At 48.5% G+C, this 22224-nt stretch overlaps 1 protein-coding gene across 1 annotated transcript in view; it reads right to left on the reverse strand.

Moving 5' to 3' along the window:
* The window catches only part of GNPDA2 (glucosamine-6-phosphate deaminase 2), a 50059-nt gene extending 28896 nt beyond the window's left edge, over positions 1–21163 (reverse strand). Inside the window, exons 1-2 of the mRNA XM_063920985.1 lie at positions 20995–21163; positions 17073–17241 (exon numbers count right to left, since the gene is read on the reverse strand). Coding sequence (XP_063777055.1) covers positions 17073–17196 — 124 coding nt within the window. The 5' untranslated portion in view covers positions 17197–17241; positions 20995–21163. The remainder of the gene's footprint in view (positions 1–17072; positions 17242–20994) is intronic.
* Positions 21164–22224: the final 1061 nt, after the last annotated feature.

The raw sequence follows: 22224 nt of genomic DNA on the forward strand, positions 1-22224 counted from the left end.
CAGACTGCACCGCAGGATGGTAGGCAGGTGCGAGTCTCTTTGGTGGATGCTGGAGACAGGAGCTGGAACCTGGAAACACAACCACAGGAGAGAGACTGGAACAAGGTATGACAAACAAAGCACTGACCATTTGCTGGCCCAGGCACAGGATACTTATACCTGCAGCAATGCAGGTATTGGCTGGGCAATTATGCAGATTTCCAGGCAGTGGATTGGAGGAACTGAAGCATGTGATTAGATCCAACATGGCTGCGCCCATGTTAGAACTTGGAGGGAAAACTGGCTTGGGAAACCATGTGGAAACATAACTGTAATGGCGGCGCCGGCCACAGAGGACAGGAGACGCCAGACTGACAAATGTATGCTGAGACTCGTGGATGACAACGGAGGCCGCGGCAGGCATGGAACACCACACCGACAACCTGCACCTATAACACAGGAGCGGCGGCGGAGGCCGCGGAGACGCCATGCAGGATTCAAACATGGCGCCGCTGTGACAGCATCTCAGCGTGACAGGAGGAATGTGCAGTATGTGGACACAGATGAGATCCGGCCTTGGAACGCTGAGCGAGCCTCAGGAGACATCTGAAAGGCAGGTAATGGCGTCCAGATACCCGGATCGTGACAGCTCGCATCCGTGGTCACCAGAACCCAGTCTTGAATACCGAACCTGCAACCCTCGAGAAGGTGAGCACTCTGCAGCCACCACAGGAGAGACACCCTGGCCCTGGGGGACAGGCTTATTTTCTGATGTATTTGTAGATGGGACCCCGACCACTTGTCCAGAAGGTACCACTGAAATGTCCTCGCATGGAACCTGCCGAAGGGGATGGCCTCGTAGGCCGCCACCATTTTTCCCAGTACTCGAGTGCATTGATGGACTGACACTCTTTTTGGTTTTAGCAGGTCTCTGACCATGTTCTGGAGTTCCTGGGCTTTTTCCACTGGGAGAAAAACCCTCTTCTGTTCCGTGTCCAGAATCATGCCTAAGAAAGATAGCCGAGTCGTTGTAATCAACTGTGACTTTGGTAGATTTAGAATCCAGCCGTGCTGCTGCAGCACCCTCAAGGAGAGCGACACGCTTTTCAGCAATTGATCTATCGATCTCGCTTTTATCAGGAGATCGTCCAAGTAAGGGATAATTGTGACTCCCTGCCTGCGCAGGAGCACCATCATTTCCGCCATTACCTTGGTGAAAATCCTCGGGGCCGTGGAAAGCCCAAACGGCAACGTCTGAAACTGGTAATGACAGTCCTGTACAGCAAATCTCAGGTACGCCTGATGAGGAGGATATATGGGGACATGAAGGTATGCATCGTTTATGTCTAGTGACACCATAAAATCCCACCCTTCCAGGCTGGAGATCACTGCCCGGAGCGATTCCATCTTGAATTTGAACTTTTTTAAAGTACAGGTTTAGGGATTTTAGATTCAGAATGGGTCTGACCGAGCCATCCGGTTTCGGGACCACAAACAGGGTTGAATAGTACCCTTTCCCCTGTTGGACTAGGGGAACCTTGATAATCACTTGCTGTTGATACAGCTTTTGAATTGCAGCTAAAACTATTTCCCTCTCTGGGGGAGAAGCTGGCAAAGCTGACTTGAAAAATCGGCGATGAGGCACCTCTTCGAATTCCAGTTTGTAGCCTTGGGATATAATTTCCATCGCCCAAGGATCCACGTCTGACAGAACCCAGACCTGGCTGAAGAGTTGAAGACGTGCCCCCCACCGGCGCGGACTCCCTCAGCGGAGCCCCAGCGGCATGCGGTGGATTTAGTAGAAGCCGGGGAGAGCTTCTGCTCCTGGGAACTAGCCGTAGCAGGCATTCTTTTCCCTCTACCCTCACCTCTGGCGAGGAAGGAGGAGCCCCGACCTCTTCTGGACTTATGCGACCGAAAGGATTGCATCTGATATTGTGGTGTTTTCTTTTGCTGTGAGGGAACATAAAGCAAAAAAGAAGATTTACCCGCGGTAGCCGTAGAAACCAGGTTCGCGAGACCCTCCCCAAATAAGACCTCACCCTAGTAAGGTAAAACTTCCATATGTCTCTTTGAGTCAGCATCACCCCGTCCATTGGCGGGTCCACAGGGCTTGCCTAGCAGAAATAGCCATGGCGTTGGCTCTTGAACCTAACAGCCCAACGTCTCTCATATATAAGGCTGCGTCTTTAATGTGACCAAAGGTCAATAAAATGCTATCCCTATCTAGGGTGTCAATGTCAGATGACAAGTTATCTGCCCACGCTGCTACTGCGCTACATACCCATGCCGACGCTACTGCCGGTCTGAGCAAGGCACCCGTATGTGTATAAATTGATTTTAAGGTAGTTTCCTGTCTGCGATCAGCAGGATCCTTGAGGGCTGCCGTGTCCGGAGATGGTAGCGCCACCTTTTTGGACAAGCGCGTTGAAGCCTTGTCCACCCTGGGCGAAGATTCCCACTGTAACCTGTCCTGCGCGGGGAAAGGGTACGCCATAAGAATTCTCTTGGGAATCTGCAGTTTCTTGTCTGGAGTCTCCCAAGCCTTTTCAAATAAAGCGTTCAGCTCATGAGATGGGGGAAAGGTTACCTCAGGTTTCTTTTCCTTAAACATGCATACCCTCGTGTCAGGGACAGAGGGGTCATCTGTGATATGCAAAACATCTTTTATAGCAATAATCATATAATAAATACTTTTGGCCACCCTTGGGTGTAACCTCGCATCATCATAGTCGACACTGGAGTCAGAATCCGTGTCGGTATCAGTGTCTGCTACGTGGGACAGGGGACGTTTGAGACCCTGAAGGACCCTGTGACACAGCCAAAGCCATGGATTGACTCCCTGTTCTATCCCTGGACTCTGCTTTGTCCAATCTCTTATGTAATAAAGACACATTTGCATTTAAAACATTCCACATATCCAACCAATCAGGTGTCGGCGTTGCCGACGGAGACACAACAATCATCTGTTCTACCTCCTCCTTAGATGAGCCTTCCGCTTCAGACATGCCGACACCCCCACACACTCAGGGATATATATCTATATGGAGACAGTCCCCCAATAAGGCCCTTTGGAGAGAGAGAGACAGAGAGAGAGACAGAGAGAGAGTTTGGCAGCATACACCCAGCGCCACCGGACACTGGAATACAAACCCAGTTAGTACAAGGCTTATCTATATATATCTATATATATCTATATATATATATATATATATATATATATATTTATTTTACACACACACACATATATATATATATATATATATATACACACACACACACACACACACACATACATACATATATACATATATACATACACTCACTGCGCCAAATAAATGTGTCGTCCCCGCCCCCCCCTCTTTTGTGCCCTCTGTACTTGTGTTCAGCAGGGGAGAGTCCGGGGAGCCAGCTTCTCTGCAGCGTCCTGTGGAGAAAATGGCGCTGGTTAGTGCTGGAGGATCAAGCTCCGCCCCCTCAACGGCGGGCTTCGGTCCCGCTCAAATCTTCATACTGGCGGGGGTTTCTGTAATATACTGCCTCCGCAGTAGTTAGATAGATATAGATAGATATAGATATATATATCTATCTATCTATATATCTCTATGCCAGTGTCCCTAGAAGCTTATAATTGCTGCCCAGGGCGCCCCCCCCGCGCCCATGTGGGAGCAATGGCGCGCAGCGGTAACGCTGCGCGGTACCTCAGTGAAGATCAGAAGTCTTCTGCCGCCATTAAACTTAGTGGGCATATTTGCAGTTATATTATGTGATACAGTTGCCAGGTTTTAATTTTTAAGAGTTTGTGATAGTGTAGGACCTGCATGAAGGTGGGGTACCGTGGAGCGGTATGCAGGCTTCTGTGCATTGGCCAATTCACTAACCAAACCCCCATCATTTATTTATTGATGTTGTGAGGACAAGTGAGCTTGTTATGGTGAGTGCTGAATTCTCTATTTGTATGTATTTGGGTAGGTGGCCATGGGCTGCATGCACCCCACCCTATGAGTGGTGAGTGCAGACACTGCACCCCGCTTCTGGGGTGGCGAGTGCTGTGGTTTTCTATATTTGTTTGTACATACACACACACATATATATATATATATATATACACATACACACTGCGCCAAATAAATGTGCCCCCCCCCCCCCCTCTTTTGTGCCCTCTGTACTTGTGTTCAGCAGGGGAGAGTCCGGGGAGCCAGCTTCTCTGCAGCGTGCTGTGGAGAAAATGGCGCTGGTTAGTGCTGGAGGATCAAGCTCCGCCCCCTCAACGGCGGGCTTCGGTCCCGCTCAAATCTTTATACTGGCGGGGGTTTCTGTAATATACTGCCTCCGCAGTAGTTAGATAGATATATATATCTATATCTATCTATATCTATCTATCTATATCTATCTATCTATATATCTCTATGCCAGTGTCCCTAGAAGCTTATAATTGCTGCCCAGGGTGCCCCCCCCCCCCGCGCCCATGCGCGGTACCTCAGTGAAGATCAGAAGTCTTCTGCCGCCTTTGAAGTCTTCTTTCTTCTTATACTCACCCGGCTTCTATCTTCCGGCTCTGTGAGGAGGACGGCGACGCGGCTCCGAGACGAACAACGAGGGTGAGACCTGTGTTCCGACCCTCTGGAGCTAATGGTGTCCAGTAACCTAAGAAGCAGAGCCTATCATTTAAGTAGGTCTGCTTCTCTCCCCTCAGTCCCACGATGCAGGGAGCCTGTTGCCAGCAGTGCTACCTGAAAATAAAAAAAACTAACAAAAGTATTATTTCAGAGAAACTCAGTAGAGCTCCCCTGCAGTGCATCCAGTCTCCTCTGGGCACAGGATCTAACTGAGGTCTGGAGGAGGGGCATAGAGGGAGGAGCCAGTGCACACCAATCTAAAGTCTTTAGAGTGCCCATGTCTCCTGCAGAGCCCGTCTATACCCCATGGTCCTTACGGAGTCCCCAGCATCCTCTAGGAACAATCCTTTTCTCTTAGTCCGTAGAGGATGCTGGGGACTCTGTAAGGACCATGGAGTATAGACGGGATCCGCAGGCGACATGGGCACACTATAAGACTTTGAATGGGTGTGAACTGGCTCCTCCCTCTATGCCCCTCCTCCAGACCTCAGTTAGAAAACTGTGCCCAGGGAGACGGACATTTCGAGTAAAGAATTTATTGTTTAAACACGGTAAGTGTCATACCAGCTCACACCACGAACATACCGCAGAACGTGGCATTCAATAGAACACCAGCCAACGGCATGAAAAAATACACAGCCACATGCTGAGAGAATATGTAACAGAAACTGTGTGTCAACCCAACCAATAATCAGATACCGCATGCCATGGCATGAACAACATCAGCAACAGCCTGACAGAAAATAAACACCACAAGAGTGTAACCATAACCAATAACTGCAGACACAGTACGCACTGGGACGGGCGCCCAGCATCCTCTACGGCAGGCATTCCCAACCACGGTCCTCAAGGCACACCAACAGTGCAGGTTTTAGTGATATCCAGGCTGCAGCACAGATGGTTAAATCAAAATAACTGAGCTACTAATTAAGTCACCTGTGCTGAAGCCTGGATATCACAAAAACCTGCACTGTTAGTGTGCCTTGAGGACCGTGGTTGGGAATGCCTGCTCTACGGACTAAGAGAAAAGGATTTACCGGTAGGTATTAAAATCCTATTTTCTCATACGTCCTAGAGCAGGGGTGGGGAACCTCCGTCCCATGAAGCCGTTTGCTCCGGCCCACCCGCTTCTGTCAGCGAGACACGCCGCCGCTCAGTCCGGCGGCAGCGCGTCTCAGCTGTCAGGACAGGGAGGAGAGCGCGGCTCTTGTCGGGTGGCGGCGGCGGCGTGTAGGACTTCAAATCAGCCGCCGGTTCGTGAGCCAATCCGAGCTCGCGGACCGGCAGCCAATCAGGAGCCGCGGCTGCCGGTACGCCAGCTCTGATTGGCTCTGTATACCTGGCACTGTGGGGGGGCATCTGTATACCTGGCACGGTGAGGGGCATTTGTATACTTGGCACTGTGGATCTGGCACTACACTATTGGGGGCATATGTGTATCACGTCCCATTTTAACTGACCACGCCCATTTTTTGGACGCGCACAAACAGTACCTCTGAGGGGCAGGGCAATTTTTTAAGTTGAGAATTTTTGTATGGCCCCCGAAGGATTTTATAAATATCCAAATGGCCCTCGGTAGAAAAAAAGGTTCCCCACCCCTGTCCTAGAGGATGCTGGGGATTCCGTAGGGACCATGGGGTTTATACCAAAGCTCCAGACCGGGTGGGAGAGTGCGGACGACTCTGCAGCACCGATTGAGCAATCATGAGGTCCCCATCAGCCAGGGTATCAAACTTGTAGAGCTTAGCAAGTGTTTGAACCCGACCAAGTAGCCGCTCGGCAAAGTTGAACCGCCGAGACTCCTCGGGCATCCGCCCAAGAAGAGCCCATCTTCCTAGTAGAATGGGTCTCCACCGACTTCGGTAACGGCAATCCAGCCGTAGAACTAGCACACCGAATCATAACACAGATCCAGCATGTAACAGACTGCATAGACGCAGGCGCCCCAATCATGCTGGGAGCATACTGGACAAACAGAGCCTCTGTTTCCCCAATCTGAGCCAAATTGGCGACATAAATATTCAAAGCCCCGACTACATCGAGAGACTTTGAATCAGCCAATGCTTAAGTAACCACAGGCATCAAAATAGGCTGGTTTCTGCGAAACACAGAAACCACTTTTGGCAGAACTATTATCAGAGTTCTCAATTCCGCTCTATCCACATGGAAGATCCAACAGGGGCTCTTGTGAGACAAAGCCGCAACTTCCAACACCTGCCTTGCGGACGCCAAAGCCAAAACCATGAGCACTCTTCAAGAGAGAAATTTTAACACAACCTTTCATAAAGGTTCCAATCAGTGTGACACAAGAAAACGCAACACCACGGTCCCACGGTGCCAATGGGGGCACAAATGGAGGTTGGATGTGCAGTACGCCTTTCACGAAAGTCTGAACTTCCGGAAAGGTGGCCAATTCTGTTTTTTCTTTTTTTTTTTTTTTAAAGAAAACTTATAAGGCCAAAACCGCACTGAAATGGAGCCTAACTTTAGGCCTGCATCCACACCTGCTTGCAAAGAATGGAGAAGAACGACCCAGTTGAAAGTCTTCCGTAGGAGCCTTCTTGGATTCACACCAAGCCACATATTTACGCCAACTACGGTGATAAGGCTTTGCAGTTACTTTTTTTCTAGCCTGAAGTGTGGAAATGACTTCACTGGGAATACCCTTTCGGACTAGGATATGGCATTCAACCGCCACGCCGACAAACGCAGCCGCGGTAAGTCCTGATACACGCCCGGATCTTGGTGTAACAGTTCCTCACGTAGAGGAATAGGCCAGGGATCTTCTATGAGTAAATCATGCAAAACTGGATACCAAGCCCTCCTCGGCTAGACCGGAGCAATGAGGATCGCCTGAACCTTTGTTCTTACGTTTATCACCTTCAGAAAGAGTGAAAGCGGAGGGAACACATAGACCGACTGAAAACACCCAAGGTGTCACGAGGGCGTCCACTGCTATAGCTTGAGTGTCCCTTGACCTGGAACAATATCCCGGAGGCCTCTCGTTGAGGCGAGACGCCAACATGTCCAATTGAGGCACTCCTCAAAGACTTGTCACTTCTGTGAAAACTTCTCGATGACGACTGTATTTCTCCCGGATGGAGATCGCGTCTGCAGAGGAAATCTATTTCTCCGTCGTTTACCTCCGGAACGAAGACTGCTAATATAGCGTTTACCAGTCTTTACACCCAGCTGCAAACTTTTGCATCTTCTGCCATTGCCGCTTTGCGCCTTGTTCCGCCCTAGCGGCTTACTTACGCCACTGCTGTCAAGTCGTCCGACAGAACTAACACGGGCAGATCACGAAGAATATGTTCGTCGAAAATAGCTCTTAATTCAAGAAAGCTTATTGCAGACAAGCTTCCCAGCTTGACCTTTTCCTCTGGAAATACGTCCCTTGCAAGGACTGCTCCCCAGCCTCGGAGATCTGCATGCATGGACACCAGGATCTAATCCTGGATCCCGAACGTTCGTCCCTCTAGAAGGTGAGAACCGAGCAGACACCACAGGAGCGATGTCCTGACCATTAGGATTATATTCCGGTGCATTTGCAGGTGAGACCCGGACCACGTTTCCAACTGGTCCCCTGAAAACCACTCTGGCATATGACCTGCTCACCGAAAAGGCCTCTTAGGTCGCACCCATCTGCTTCATCAACGGAACATATTGATGGATTGTCACAGCAAATCTGATCCGACTCTGGATCCTCAGGCCTCTTTTCCACAGGAAAAACACAGAACCTCAACCGGTCAGTATCTGCTCTGATACCCACCTCTGACATCTGCGTAGTTGGGAACAACAGCCATTCCCTGTGTTGAAGAACAGTCAGAGAGAAACAACGATTTGCACCACTTGTTTCTTGACCTCGCCTTAATCAGGAGAACGTCTCAGTACAGAATAACAATGGCTCTTCCTATTGAAAGAAAACCATCATACTGCCATCACTCCGGTGAAATGGCAAAGACAATCCTGGATAACTACCCAGGTAACCTGAATGTGGAGAACAACGCATTTAAACCACTTATTTTTTTTTATATTTATTTAAACAGGGACAGCAGGACAGTGCCCTGAACCTGACGCACCTCTGTATGGCGTCGCGTACTACCTCCCCTTCCAGAAACGGCAAGATCTATTAGAAAATCAGTGAGGGGAAACATCTGTAACTCCAAATGTCACCCTTTGGATTCTATAATCAACTCACAGGTCCTAGTCTATTCTCGGACTAACTGAAAAGTAGTCGACGAGTCCCCACCGGAGTGGGGTCAAGCCAGATAGACTCAGCGACATGTGGTGGATGTGGTAGAAATAGAAAACGACATCCGCTTCTGCGAACCTAACAAGGTTGCAGAACTCTTACCTTTTCACCTTCCACTGTCTGCACAGAAAAGGAAAAAAGAACGGTATCGAACCGGTTAAAACGACTGCATCCCACAAAAAAATGTGTCACCAACCGCTGTGAAGGAGTCTAACTCACGAAGTTAGATTTACCAGTGGTATCCGCCGAGATTGACTGAACTGAGGCATCCCCAAACAGCTGTATACCATCCCACCAGTATCTCTCGGAGACATCCTCAGCATTTCCCCGGACACACCTCCTGCCGTCACGCGGCAGCCTGCTGCAATGTTATAGAGCAGAATCAACATAAGAAACCTTACCCACTCTCTTTAGGGTAATTCTATCGGATGCCTATCCGAATATAACACTCCCCCATATGCATGCAATGCAAATAAGTCCAAAGTATAGAAATAAAATATCAGTTAGCTTCCTGTGTATGATCCTTTGTGACAGGGCTCCGTGTCGACCAGGAGTTGACTTCCACAGTATTCTCTCCGCGTCGGGAAGAGAATAAACATTCGGACTCCTTGAGAGGATCGAAGACCAACTCGTCATGGCCGACCTAGAGCTTAATCAACAGAGCGACCAGCACTTGAGAAGAAATACTTTTCTTCAGCATTCATGAATATACATAATGTAATACACAATATAACACACATATCGTATGTATGTATGTATGTATGTATGTATGTATGTATGTATGTATGTATGTTATACATAAGTGGATTGTCCGGACCCATCAGGTCCCTAGTGACAGTAATGTGTTCTGAATGTGTATGACCATGTACTGACATGCCCCAGTTGTGGATCTACCAGGAACGTTATGGTCGACAGAAAACCTAGTATTCGTCGACAGCAGGGAATAGTAAGCAGGGAATAGTAAGCAGGCAAAAAATAACATTCTTGGAACCCCGAGGGGTCTGAGGGAAGCATACATAATAAGAATTTACTTACCGATAATTCTATTTCTCATAGTCCGTAGTAAATGCTGGGGACTCCGAAAGGACCATGGGGAATAGCGTCTCCGCAGGAGACTGGGCACAAAAGTAAAAGCTTTAGGACTACCTGGTGTGCACTGGCTCCTCCCCCTATGACCCTCCTCCAAGCCTCAGTTAGGATACTGTGCCCGGACGAGCGTACACAATAAGGAAGGATATTGAATCCCGGGTAAGACTCATACCAGCCACACCAAACACACTGTACAACCTGTGATCTGAACCCAGTTAACAGCATGATAACAGAGGAGCCTCTGAAAAGATGGCTCACAACAATAATAACCCGATTTTTGTAACAATAACTATGTACAAGTATTGCAGACAATCCACACTTGGGATGGGCGCCCAGCATCCACTACGGACTATGAGAAATAGAATTATCGGTAAGTAAATTCTTATTTTCTCTGACGTCCTAGTGGATGCTGGGAACTCCGTAAGGACCATGGGGATTATACCAAAGCTCCCAAACGGGCGGGAGAGTGCGGATGACTCTGCAGCACCGAATGAGAGAACTCCAGGTCCTCCTCAGCCAGGGTATCAAATTTGTAGAATTTAGCAAACGTGTTTGCCCCTGACCAAGTACCTGCTCGGCAAAGTTGTAAAGCCGAGACCCCTCGGGCAGCCGCCCAAGATGAGCCCACTTTCCTTGTGGAATGGGCTTTTACAGATTTTGGCTGTGGCAGGCCTGCCACAGAATGTGCAAGCTGAATTGTACTACAAATCCAACGAGCAATAGTCTGCTTAGAAGCAGGAGCACCCAGCTTGTTGGGTGCATACAGGATAAACAGCGAGTCAGATTTTCTGACTCCAGCCGTCCTGGAAACATATATTTTCAGGGCCCTGACTACGTCCAGCAACTTGGAGTCCCCCAAGTCCCTAGTAGCCGCAGGTACCACATATGAAAAATTAGGTAAGGGCTTTTATAGGATAAAGCCGCCAATTCTGAGACACGCCTGGCTGACGCCAGGGCTAACAGCATTACCACTTTCCATGTGAGATATTTTAAGTCCACAGTGGTGAGTGGTTCAAACCAATGTGATTTTAGGAACCCCAAAACTACATTGAGATCCCAAGGTGCCACTGGAGGCACAAAAGGAGGCTGCATATGCAGTACCCCCTTGACAAACGTCTGAACTTCAGGAACTGAAGCCAGTTCTTTCTGGAAGAAAATCGACAGGGCCGAAATTTGAACCTTAATGGACCCTAATTTTAGGCCCATAGACAGTCCTGTTTGCAGGAAATGCAGGAAACGACCCAGTTGAAATTACTCTGTAGGGGCCTTCCTGGCCTCACACCACGCAACATATTTACGCCAAATACGGTGATAATGTTGCACGGTTACATCCTTCCTGGCTTTGATCAGGGTAGGGATGACTTCATCCGGAATGCCTTTTTCCTTCAGGATCCCGCGTTCAACCGCCATGCCGTCAAACGCAGCCGCGGTTAGTCTTGGAACAGACAGGGTCCCTGCTGGAGCAGGTCCTTTCTTAGAGGTAGAGGCCACTGGTCCTCCGTGAGCATCTCTTGAAGTTCCGGGTACCAAGTCCTTCTTGGCCAATCCGGAGCCACGAGTATAGTCCTTACTCCTCTCCTTAGGATTCTCAGTACCTTGGGTATGAGAGGCAGAGGAGGAAACACATACACTGACTGGTACACCCACGGTGTTACCAGAGCGTCCACAGCTATTGCCTGAGGGTCCCTTGACCTGGCGCAATATCCGTCTAGTTTTTTGTTGAGGCGGGACGCCATCATGTCCACCTTTGGTTTTTCCCAACGGTTCACAATCATGTGGAAGACTTCTGGGTGAAGTCCCCACTCCCCCGGGTGGAGGTCGTGTCTGCTGAGGAAGTCTGCTTCCCAGTTGTCCACTCCCGGAATGAACACTGCTGACAGTGCTATCACATGATTTTCCGCCCAGCGAAGAATCCTTGCAACTTCTGCCATTGCCCTCCTGCTTCTTGTGCCGCCCTGTCCGTTTACGTGGGCGACTGCCGTGATGTTGTCCGACTGGATCAACACCGGCTGACCCTGAAGCAGAGGCCTTGCTTGACTTAGGGCATTGTAAATGGCCCTTAGTTCCAGGATATTTATGTGAAATGACGTTTCCATGCTTGACCACAAGCCCTGGAAATTTTTTCCCTGTGTGACTGCTCCCCAGCCTCTCAGGCTGGCATCCGTGGTCACCAGGACCCAGTCCTGAATGCCGAATCTGCGGCCCTCTAGAAGATGAGCACTCTGCAACCACCACAGGAGAGACACCCTTGTCCTTGGAGACAGGGTTATCCGCTGATGCATCTGAAGATGCGATCCGGACCATTTGTCCAGCAGATCCCACTGAAAAGTTCTTGCGTGGAATCTGCCGAATGGAATCGCTTCGTAAGAAGCCACCATTTTTCCCAGGACCCTTGTGCATTGATGCACTGACACTTGGCCTGGTTTTAGGAGGTTCCTGACTAGCTCGGATAACTCCCTGGCTTTCTCCTCCGGGAGAAACACCTTTTTCTGGACTGTGTCCAGAATCATCCCTAGGAACAGGAGACGTGTCGTCGGAATCAGCTGCGATTTTGGAATATTTAGAATCCACCCGTGCTGTCGTAGTACTACTTGAGATAGTGCTACTCCGACCTCTAACTGTTCCCTGGACCTTGCCCTTATCAGGAGATCGTCCAAGTAAGGGATAATTAAGACGCCTTTTCTTCGAAGAAGAATCATCATTTCGGCCATTACCTTGGTAAAGACCCGGGGTGCCGTGGACAATCCAAACGGCAGCGTCTGAAACTGATAGTGACAGTTCTGTACCACAAACCTGAGGTACCCTTGGTGAGAAGGGCAAATTGGGACATGGAGGTAAGCATCCTTGATGTCCAGAGACACCATATAGTCCCCTTCTTCCAGGTTCGCTATCACTGCTCTGAGTGACTCCATCTTGAATTTGAACCTTTGTATGTAAGTGTTCAATGATTTCAGATTTACAATAGGTCTCACCGAGCCGTCCGGCTACGGTACCACAAACAGCGTGGAATAATACCCCTTTCCCTGTTGTAGGAGGGGTACCTTGATTATCACCTGCTGGGAATACAGCTTGTGAATGGCTTCCAATACCGCCTCCCTGTTGGAGGGAGACGTTGGCAAAGCAGACTTCAGGAACCGGCGAGGGGGAGACGTCTCGAATTCCAATTTGTACCCCTGAGATACTACCTGCAGGATCCAGGGGTCCACTTGCGAGTGAGCCCACTGCGCGCTGAAATTCTTGAGACGACCCCCCACCGTACCTGAGTCCGCTTGTAAGGCCCCAGCGTCATGCTGAGGACTTGGCAGAAGCGGGGGAGGGCTTCTGTTCCTGGGAAGAGGCTGCCTGCTGCAGTCTTTTTCCCCTTCCTCTGCCCCGGGGCAGATATGAGTGGCCTTTTGCCCGCTTGCCCTTATGGGGACGAAAGGACTGAGCCTGAAAAGACGGTGTCTTTTTCTGCTGAGAGGTGACCTGGGGTAAAAAGGTGGATTTCCCAGCCGTTGCCGTGGCCACCAGGTCCGATAGACCGACCCCAAATAACTCCTCCCCTTTATACGGCAATACTTCCATATGCCGTTTGGAATCCGCATCACCTGACCACTGTCGCGTCCATAACCCTCTTCTGGCAGAAATGGACAGCGCACTTACTCTTGATGCCAGAGTGCAAATATCCCTCTGTGCATCTCGCATATATAGAAATGCATCCTTTAAATGCTCTATAGTCAATAATATACTGTCCCTGTCCAGGGTATCAATATTTTCAGTCAGGGAATCCGACCAAGCCAGCCCCGCACTGCACATCCAGGCTGAGGCGATTGCTGGTCGCAGTATAACACCAGTATGTGTGTATATACTTTTTAGGATATTTTCCAGCTTCCTATCAGCTGGCTCTTTGAGGGCGGCCGTATCAGGAGACGGTAACGCCACTTGTTTTGATAAGCGTGTGAGCGCCTTATCTACCCTAGGGGGTGTTTCCCAACGCGCCCTAACCTCTGGCGGGAAAGGGTATAATGCCAATAATTTTTTAGAAATTAGCAGTTTTTTATCGGGGGAAACCCACGCTTCATCACACACCTCATTTAATTCATCTGATTCAGGAAAAACTACGGGTAGTTTTTTCACACCCCACATAATACCCTTTTTTGTGGTACTTGTAGTATCAGAAATGTTCAAAACCTCCTTCATTGCCGTGATCATGTAACGTGTGGCCCTACTGGAAAATACGTTTGTTTCCTCACCGTCGACACTGGAGTCAGTGTCCGTGTCTGGGTCTGTGTCGACCATCTGAGGTAACGGGCGCTTTAGAGCCCCTGACGGTGTTTTAGACGCCTGGACAGGTATTAACTGTTTTTCCGGCTGTCTCATGTCGTCAACAGTCTTTTGTAAAGTGCTGACGCTATCACGTAATTCCTTCCATAAGACCATCCAGTCAGGTGTCGACTCCCTAGGGGGTGACATCACTATTACAGGCAATTGCTCCGCCTCCATACCATTTTCCTCCTCATACATGTCGACACAACGTACCGACACACAGCACACACACAGGGAATGCTCTGATAGAGGACAGGACCCCACTAGCCCTTTGGGGAGACAGAGGGAGAGTTTGCCAGCACACACCAGAGCGCTATATATATATACAGGGATAACCTTAAATAAGTGTTTTTCCCTTATATAGCTGCTGTATTTATTAATCTGCCAAATTAGTGCCCCCCCTCTCTTGTATTACCCTGTTTCTGTAGTGCAGGACTGCAGGGGAGAGCCAGGGAGCTTCCCTCCAACGGAGCTGTGAGGGAAAATGGCGCTTGTGTGCTGAGGAGATAGGCCGCCGAGAAGGGGGCGGAGCCTTTCTCCCGCTTTTTTAAGGAAAAACTGGCAGGGGTTAAATGCATCCATATAGCCCAGGAGCTATATGTGATGTATTTTTAGCCATCTAAGGTGTTTTTATTGCGTCTCAGGGCGCCCCCCCCCAGCGCCCTGCACCCTCAGTGACCGGAGTGTGAAGTGTGCTGAGAGCAATGGCACACAGCTGTGGTGCTGTGCGCTACCTTATTGAAGACAGGACGTCTTCTGCCGCCGATTTTCCGGACCTCTTCTGTCTTCTGGCTCTGTAAGGGGGCCGGCGGCGCGGCTCTGGGACCCATCCATGGCTGGGCCTGTGATCGTCCCTCTGGAGCTAATGTCCAGTAGCCTAAGAAGCCCAATCCACTCTGCACGCAGGTGAGTTCGCTTCTTCTCCCCTTAGTCCCTCGGTGCAGTGAGCCTGTTGCCAGCAGGACTCACTGAAAATAAAAAACCTAATTTAAACTTTTACTCTAAGCAGCTCAGGAGAGCCACCTAGTATGCACCCTTCTCGTTCGGGCACAAAAATCTAACTGAGGCTTGGAGGAGGGTCATAGGGGGAGGAGCCAGTGCACACCAGGTAGTCCTAAAGCTTTTACTTTTGTGCCCAGTCTCCTGCGGAGCCGCTATTCCCCATGGTCCTTACGGAGTTCCCAGCATCCACTAGGACGTCAGAGAAATATAATTTCAATTACACTCCCCCCACATATACCTATAAATACATATACAGGTATAAGGCAGTTACAGCGTGTTAATTTTCACCCAGTAATTACAGTTGATGCCGACAGGGAACCCACATACGACTGTGTCTCCCATACTGTGTTTACTTTTACAAGCATACAACTACCGACCTGCTGCTACTGCATCTTCCGAATCAAGTACCAACAGGTGTCGGCGATGCCGGCAGTGATCCCCACAGCTGCTCGTGACTGAGCCCTCACATATGTCGACATATGTTGACTAAAAACTATAGTGGGTAATCTGACAGGAAAAACACAGAGATACATGCACCACAACAATGATTATACGCCCCTTCCCAGCACGCTTAAGCCCCGCGAATAAATAAATATATATATATATATATATATATATATATATATATATATATATATATATATATTTATTGAGCTGGGGGTGTCCATATACAGCACTTACACGCTATATATATCTGCCCAGGGCGACCCCCTGCGCCCTCGTAAGCCATTGGTGTGTTGGAGCAATGGCGAGCGGCGCGACCGCTCCGTTACACTGGCGAGGGTATCGTACTCTGTGCCCGGGCACCTAGTATGTCCCTCTTGCCAGCAATATAGACACTCAGTAACTTGCTGCCCAGGGCACTCCCCCCCCCAGCGCCCTGCACCCTATGAGTGCCGTTGGTGTGTGGGAGCATGGAGCGCAGCGCTACCGCTGCGGTTACCTCCGTTACTGAAGTCTTCTGCCATCACTGAAGTCTTCTTTTCTTCCAATACTCACCCGGCTTCTTTCTTCTGGCTTCTGTGAGGGGGGTGACGGCGCGGCTCTGGGAACATGCAGCTAGGCGAACCAAGTGTTCGAACCCTCTGGAGCCAATGGTGTCCAGTAGCCTAAGAAGCAGAGCCCTTAACTAAGAAGAAGAAGTAGGTCTGCTTCTCTCCCCTCACTCCCACGATGCAGGGAGCCTGTAGCCAGCAGGTCTCCCTGAAAATAAAAAACCTAACATAAAGTCTTTTAGAGAAACTCAGTAGAGCTCCCCTAGTGTGTGTCCAGTCACTCCTGGGCATAAAGTCTAACTGAGGTCTGGAGGAGGGGCATAGAGGGAGGAGCCAGTTCACACCCATTCAAAGTCTTATAGTGTGCCCATGTCTCCTGCGGATCCCGTCTATACCCCATGGTCCTTACGGAGTCCCCAGCATCCTCTAGAACGTATGAGAAATAAAATGAAGCTTAGCTTTTTTGGACCATAAAAGTCTCACTAAAAGCCTTAAGCTGGATACACACTATACTGGACGATGTTGCGATTTGCGACAGACTATTGTATAATCTGTACCCTAAAATCCACCCAATTCACTGACTGAGGAATTGGGTGGTCACATCGTCCAATTAGATGTTCTGCACGTCCAATGGGATGACGCCACTGACAACACGGTATTGTTACATGAAGCACATAACAGCATATTGGATTGCCATACAGCGGACGTGTAGTGTGTACCGAGATGTTATATATGGTTATATTGCACTACTGCATTGCACTGGTGTTTAAGTGTGTACCCTGTTTCACCCAATTAAGACATTCATTTAAGAAGTGCATTCATTACCTGTGGGCAACCCAAGTGTGAAGTAATTGCCAGGTCCAGGAGTAAACTGAATGATGCGATTACATATATACTTGGCTGCCCACTCGCTAGCCAGGGCATAATCATCCAGGATCACTAGTCTCATGTTTGTTATGATAAGCTCGGCTTGGACAGCATATGGCTCCAAAATCTACAAATAAAAAGAGGAGATGCAGAAAGAATTTCAAATACAGTGTAATAAGACACAATTTATATAACTAGTAAAAGACTGACAAACCTCAAATATAAACTTTCACATGAGGTATAATGGTAAAATACATTCATCTGTATTTATTGATGTATCACTTTATTAAATTGTACACAGAACGATCTTAATCAAAAGAATAGATGTACTGTAAACCCCCCCAGTACTGGGTAAATAATGCCTGCAGTGCCACTGTGTATGCTGCACCACAATAATACCCCTTTTTCCATCTACTGCCCGGGTAATACCCCTTTCACCGGGTTAGCGATGTGAAAGCGGTATAACTGAACATGAGTTTCAAGCAGTGTCACAGAGGCTTGAAACCCTGTTCACACCGCAGGCTGGACGTGGCATGACATCATCTCCAAGCGTCAGGAAGCCAGATCTCCTTAGGGTTTTAACGGTTGGATGACCTGATCGGATTCCTGGGTTACTGGGCGGAGTTATTTTTCAGGGACCCTTTTCCACTGAGCCCCATTCCTGGGTTGATCTGACAATAACGCAGGTTATTGCAGCAGTGGAAAAGGGGTATTACTCTGCTCCAGCTGGTCGTGGTTTTTCACTGCTTGATACATCAACCCCAAATTACTGTTGAGTCAGGCATGCGGGGGCTGGTGCGCCACCCTCTGTCCCGCTGGAAAACTTGTGGATGAACACGCACACTGTCATGTTCAACGCTGCTGTTCACAGTACAGGAAGAACTTGGTGGTTTCCGCAAGTGCTGCATTTCTGTGAGTGCTGGGCATGCCCCATAGAGTGATGAAAAGGTGAAATGTCATGAGCCCACGCCCTCTTTTTGAGCAGGCGTGCAGATGTTCCCTCTGTAATGATCAGCTCCCTGCCCTAAACAGACCCTAGAGCATGGGTCTGCAACCTGCGGCTCTCCAGCTGCTGTGGAACTACACATCCCAGAATGCCCTGCCTCAGTTTTAGCATGCCTTAAAAGCAAAACTGTGGCATGGCATGCTGAGATGTGTAGTTCAACAGCTAGAGAGACGCAGGTTGCAGATCCATGCCCTAGAGTGAGCACTAACTTGGCCTACATTAGAAAGTTCCTTCCCTCCCAGATTTGGAACACAGTTCCTACCCAGGTCAGACATGGGATGGACTGCTTTCCACCACTGCTACGACTCGGATTATTCCTGGGTCAGGGCCATTTACACTGCACATGGAAGTAGTAGTGCTCGGAGTCTCTGGAGCAGCACCGGCCCCATTGGAGACTCTGGCTCCACCCCCTGATGCCACTGGCCCCACCCCTGGATCAGTGTCAGCAGTGCAGGAAGCAGTCCCTGTGGATCTCCTCTTGCTGTTAACGGGATTCAGGTCAGATGACCCGGTTTATCCATCTACACTGTCCTTTAACCCAGGTCCTTCTTAAAACCAACCGTGCAAGGTACCCGGATTGGATTCCCATCAACTGGACCTGGATTAACCCTTTTCCTCTGAGCCACAACCTAGGTTATCACGGCAATAACCTACGTTTTAGCAGCAGTGGAAAATGAATATAACAGTGCAGGTTTTAGTGATATCTAGGCACCAGCACAGATGGTTAAATCAAAATAACTGGGGTACTAATTAAATCACCTGTGCACAAGCATGGATATCACTAAAACCAGTAGCGGATCTTGCCACGGGCAAGCAGGACTTTTGCCCGGGGCGCCGCCTTCCGGAGGGCGCCTCACCATGGCAAGACCCGCTACTGCAGTGCTGTGCCCCCCGCTGTGTCTCGCTGTGAAGGGCGTCAGGGAACTAGACGTGTAGTGTCTAGTTTCCCTTCGTGGAGAGGACCTGTACTGTGCGGTGCGCGATGACGTCATCGCGCACCGCTCAGCATTTCAGCGGCGCTACTTCTGTACAGGGGGCGTAACTGACCACGCCCCCTGTATGAAGCCACGCCCCTATGTCCTGCCCGGGGCGCAAAAAGGGCTCGAACCGGCCCTGACTAAAACCTGGACTGTTAGTGTGCCTGGAGGACAAACGTTGGGAATGTCTGGGCTACAGGTTTGTTTTTCTCCACCCACCTCAAAAGTGAGAACATGCCAGATGAGTTAAACAGTGAATGCACCCCTGTGCTCTGCTCAGACCCTTGCACTTTGGTTCTCAGACTGTGCCGTGGCACCCTGAGGTGCCTCAGGGCACTAGCAGTGGTGCCTTGGATTGGTGGTCCAGGACCAATTCAAATTATTTATGGTCAATTTAATAAGCAAAACCAGTGCTGGTGGCTGCCAATCAAAAAAAATGTTGACAAACAGAGGCAAATCCTGTCCCTCACCACTCCGTAGAACCGAAGGATGACATATAAACAATTTAATATTTATTTTGAAATTTCTCAATAAGAAACTTTTGGCCTAAGGGTTCCCTGAAAAAACATTCTAAAACTCTAGGGAGCAGTGATTCAAAAAAGTTTGGGAACCACTGACATAGCCAAACTAGGTCCATCTGCATCTCTGCGGTCACCACACCTCTATTTTGATTGGTCATTATGAGTATGCACTTACACCAGCACTGTCTTTGGTGCTACGTACCTCCCATTATTGGGTACACCTATGTACAGAGCACATGCAGTGCAGAAATACGCAATCTACTGTAAGTCCACAGAGAAAGGATCTGCACTTAGCTCTGCATTGGACACATAGGGGAGCGATGCAATTGTTTTAGCACGCCCGTTCTCCTGTCTAAAGTGAAAGGAGGTTGGGCATTACAATTCAAATGTTTGGGATTTATGTTGCTGATCGCACCCAAATAGACAGGGTTTGTGATCAGTTTAGTAATTTAAATGTCCCATACCTCGAAAACAAGGTGTGTGGGCAGACTAAAGGGGTCTACACACTGGGCAATGTTGGCGATATTATCAATGGTTGATTTTTTCACTAAAGATTTAAAGCCTACACACTGGATGATATTGATGGCCAATTTGGACAATATGAGAGTACAGACATCTATATTGTCCAAACTAACTGGCATGTTTAAAGGATGATCGTTCAACGATGAACAATTGCGGGCATGCGCATCATTAAAGCATCCACACTGATAGATATGAACGATTAATTGTTCATTTATGAACGACAGCGTTCATATCTTACAAATATACCGACTAGTGTGTAGTGCCCTTTAGCAAGCATAGTGCAATAAACATAAAAAGCTCTTAAATCATCATGGTGAATGTACAAACCTTAAAATGAAGACATTTTTCAGTAAAATTCTTTAAACTAGTTCTACGTATAACTCTAACATACAGTAAGTGCCAACAGGCACTGCCATCTGCCTAGCAGACTACATAGAAAGGACATTTAATCATTTAAAATCCACAGTGATTCAGACTGCTAGCTGTGCTTGTGCTAACAGAATTATTATCCCCAGGCAATCCCATATGCCCTCCCCCCACCCATACAACTACTACAGGTTACATTGGCACCTAGAATAATTTACACCCCACAATATAATGATACAGTATATATCTATATTTATTAAACTCACACCAACCGTAACATAGAAGAAAAAAAATTGACTTTGAACAACAAAGTTAAACAGCTCTATAATAAGTACAGAAATGTCCCACTAAGAAGACACAGGTTACATACAACTGTTTTGAAAACCGGTGACTCCCTAATTGTTGGGAGATATATAGCATAATATATAACTCATACTTGATTATACCCTCTATACCAGAACAGAGAAAAGCTGAACCGTGCAACCCACCACTTGTCCTGCAGCCTCAGCACTCTCCCAGAGTCCCAGCTCCAACAACAGCACAGTACTAACAGGCTGCAGCTGCACCGGGTCACCTGACTGCTGCCAGTCACATGACCAGCTCACAGCCCTGCCTGTCACTCACACTACGTTATCGGACCTCAAGCAGACATATGAGGCCATATTATGGATGGCGGAAGCTACTTCGTGCGGTTCTCTGGCTGGCCTATTATTATACCGCCATCTTGTGGCAACAGCCAGAGCTACAGCGTGCTTCTCGAACATTTGTCTTTTAAAAAAAAAAAAATCTCATCCATAATTCAAATTTGGTTCATAATTATAATGTAGTGTTGTACTTCAAAAGAAAAAATACCTGTTATTTCATGTACTAATTGCATACCCTCCAACATTTTACACATGAAAACCAGTACAAATTAGGAGAGGGTGTGGCCACGTGTAAAAGGGGGAGTGGCTACGCCCATTTTCCTAGACTTTCATTGCTGATTTGGAGAGTCAAGGTCCCTTATTCCGAGTTGATCGCTCACTAGCTACTTTTAGCAGCCGTGCAAACGCATAGTCGCCGCCCACGGGGGAGTGTATTTTCGCTTTGCAGGAGTGCGAACGTCTGTGCAGCAGAGCGGCTGCAAACACATTTTGTGCAGAACAAGACCAACCCCGTAGTTACTTAATCTGTGCGATGATTGCTGCAACGAAGGACCCGGTATTGACATCAGATACCTGCCCAGCAAACGCCCGGCCATGCTACGTTTTTCCAAACACTCTCAGAAAACGGTCAGTTGCCACCCAGAAACTCCCACTTCCTGTCAATCTCCTTGCATCCGCCAGTGCGACTGAAAGCGTCGCTAGAACCTGTGCAAAACCACAACGCTCTTTGTACTTGTACGACGCGCGTGTGCATTGCGGTGCATACGCATGCGCAGATTAGCCCCATTCTGCCATAATCACTGTGCTGCGAAAATCCGTAGCGAGCGATCAAGTCAGAATGAGGGCCAAAAATCGGTACAAAGCCCTTTTTGGCAGGTACAGACCATAAAAAAAAGGTACAGTTGGAGGGTATGTAATTGCTATTATGTGATCATGCTACAGATTATTGCATCATTACACTGAAAATTACAGGGAGCAAGCATTTATCATACTGTGTATGTATGACTAAGTTTATTAAAAGACAGTAAGGTAAACCTACTGTAATTATATTATAAAATCTGCAGAATTAAAGGT

The sequence above is a fragment of the Pseudophryne corroboree genome, chromosome 1, assembly GCF_028390025.1.
Source record: "Pseudophryne corroboree isolate aPseCor3 chromosome 1, aPseCor3.hap2, whole genome shotgun sequence".
In the NCBI taxonomy this organism is placed as follows: domain Eukaryota; kingdom Metazoa; phylum Chordata; class Amphibia; order Anura; family Myobatrachidae; genus Pseudophryne; species Pseudophryne corroboree.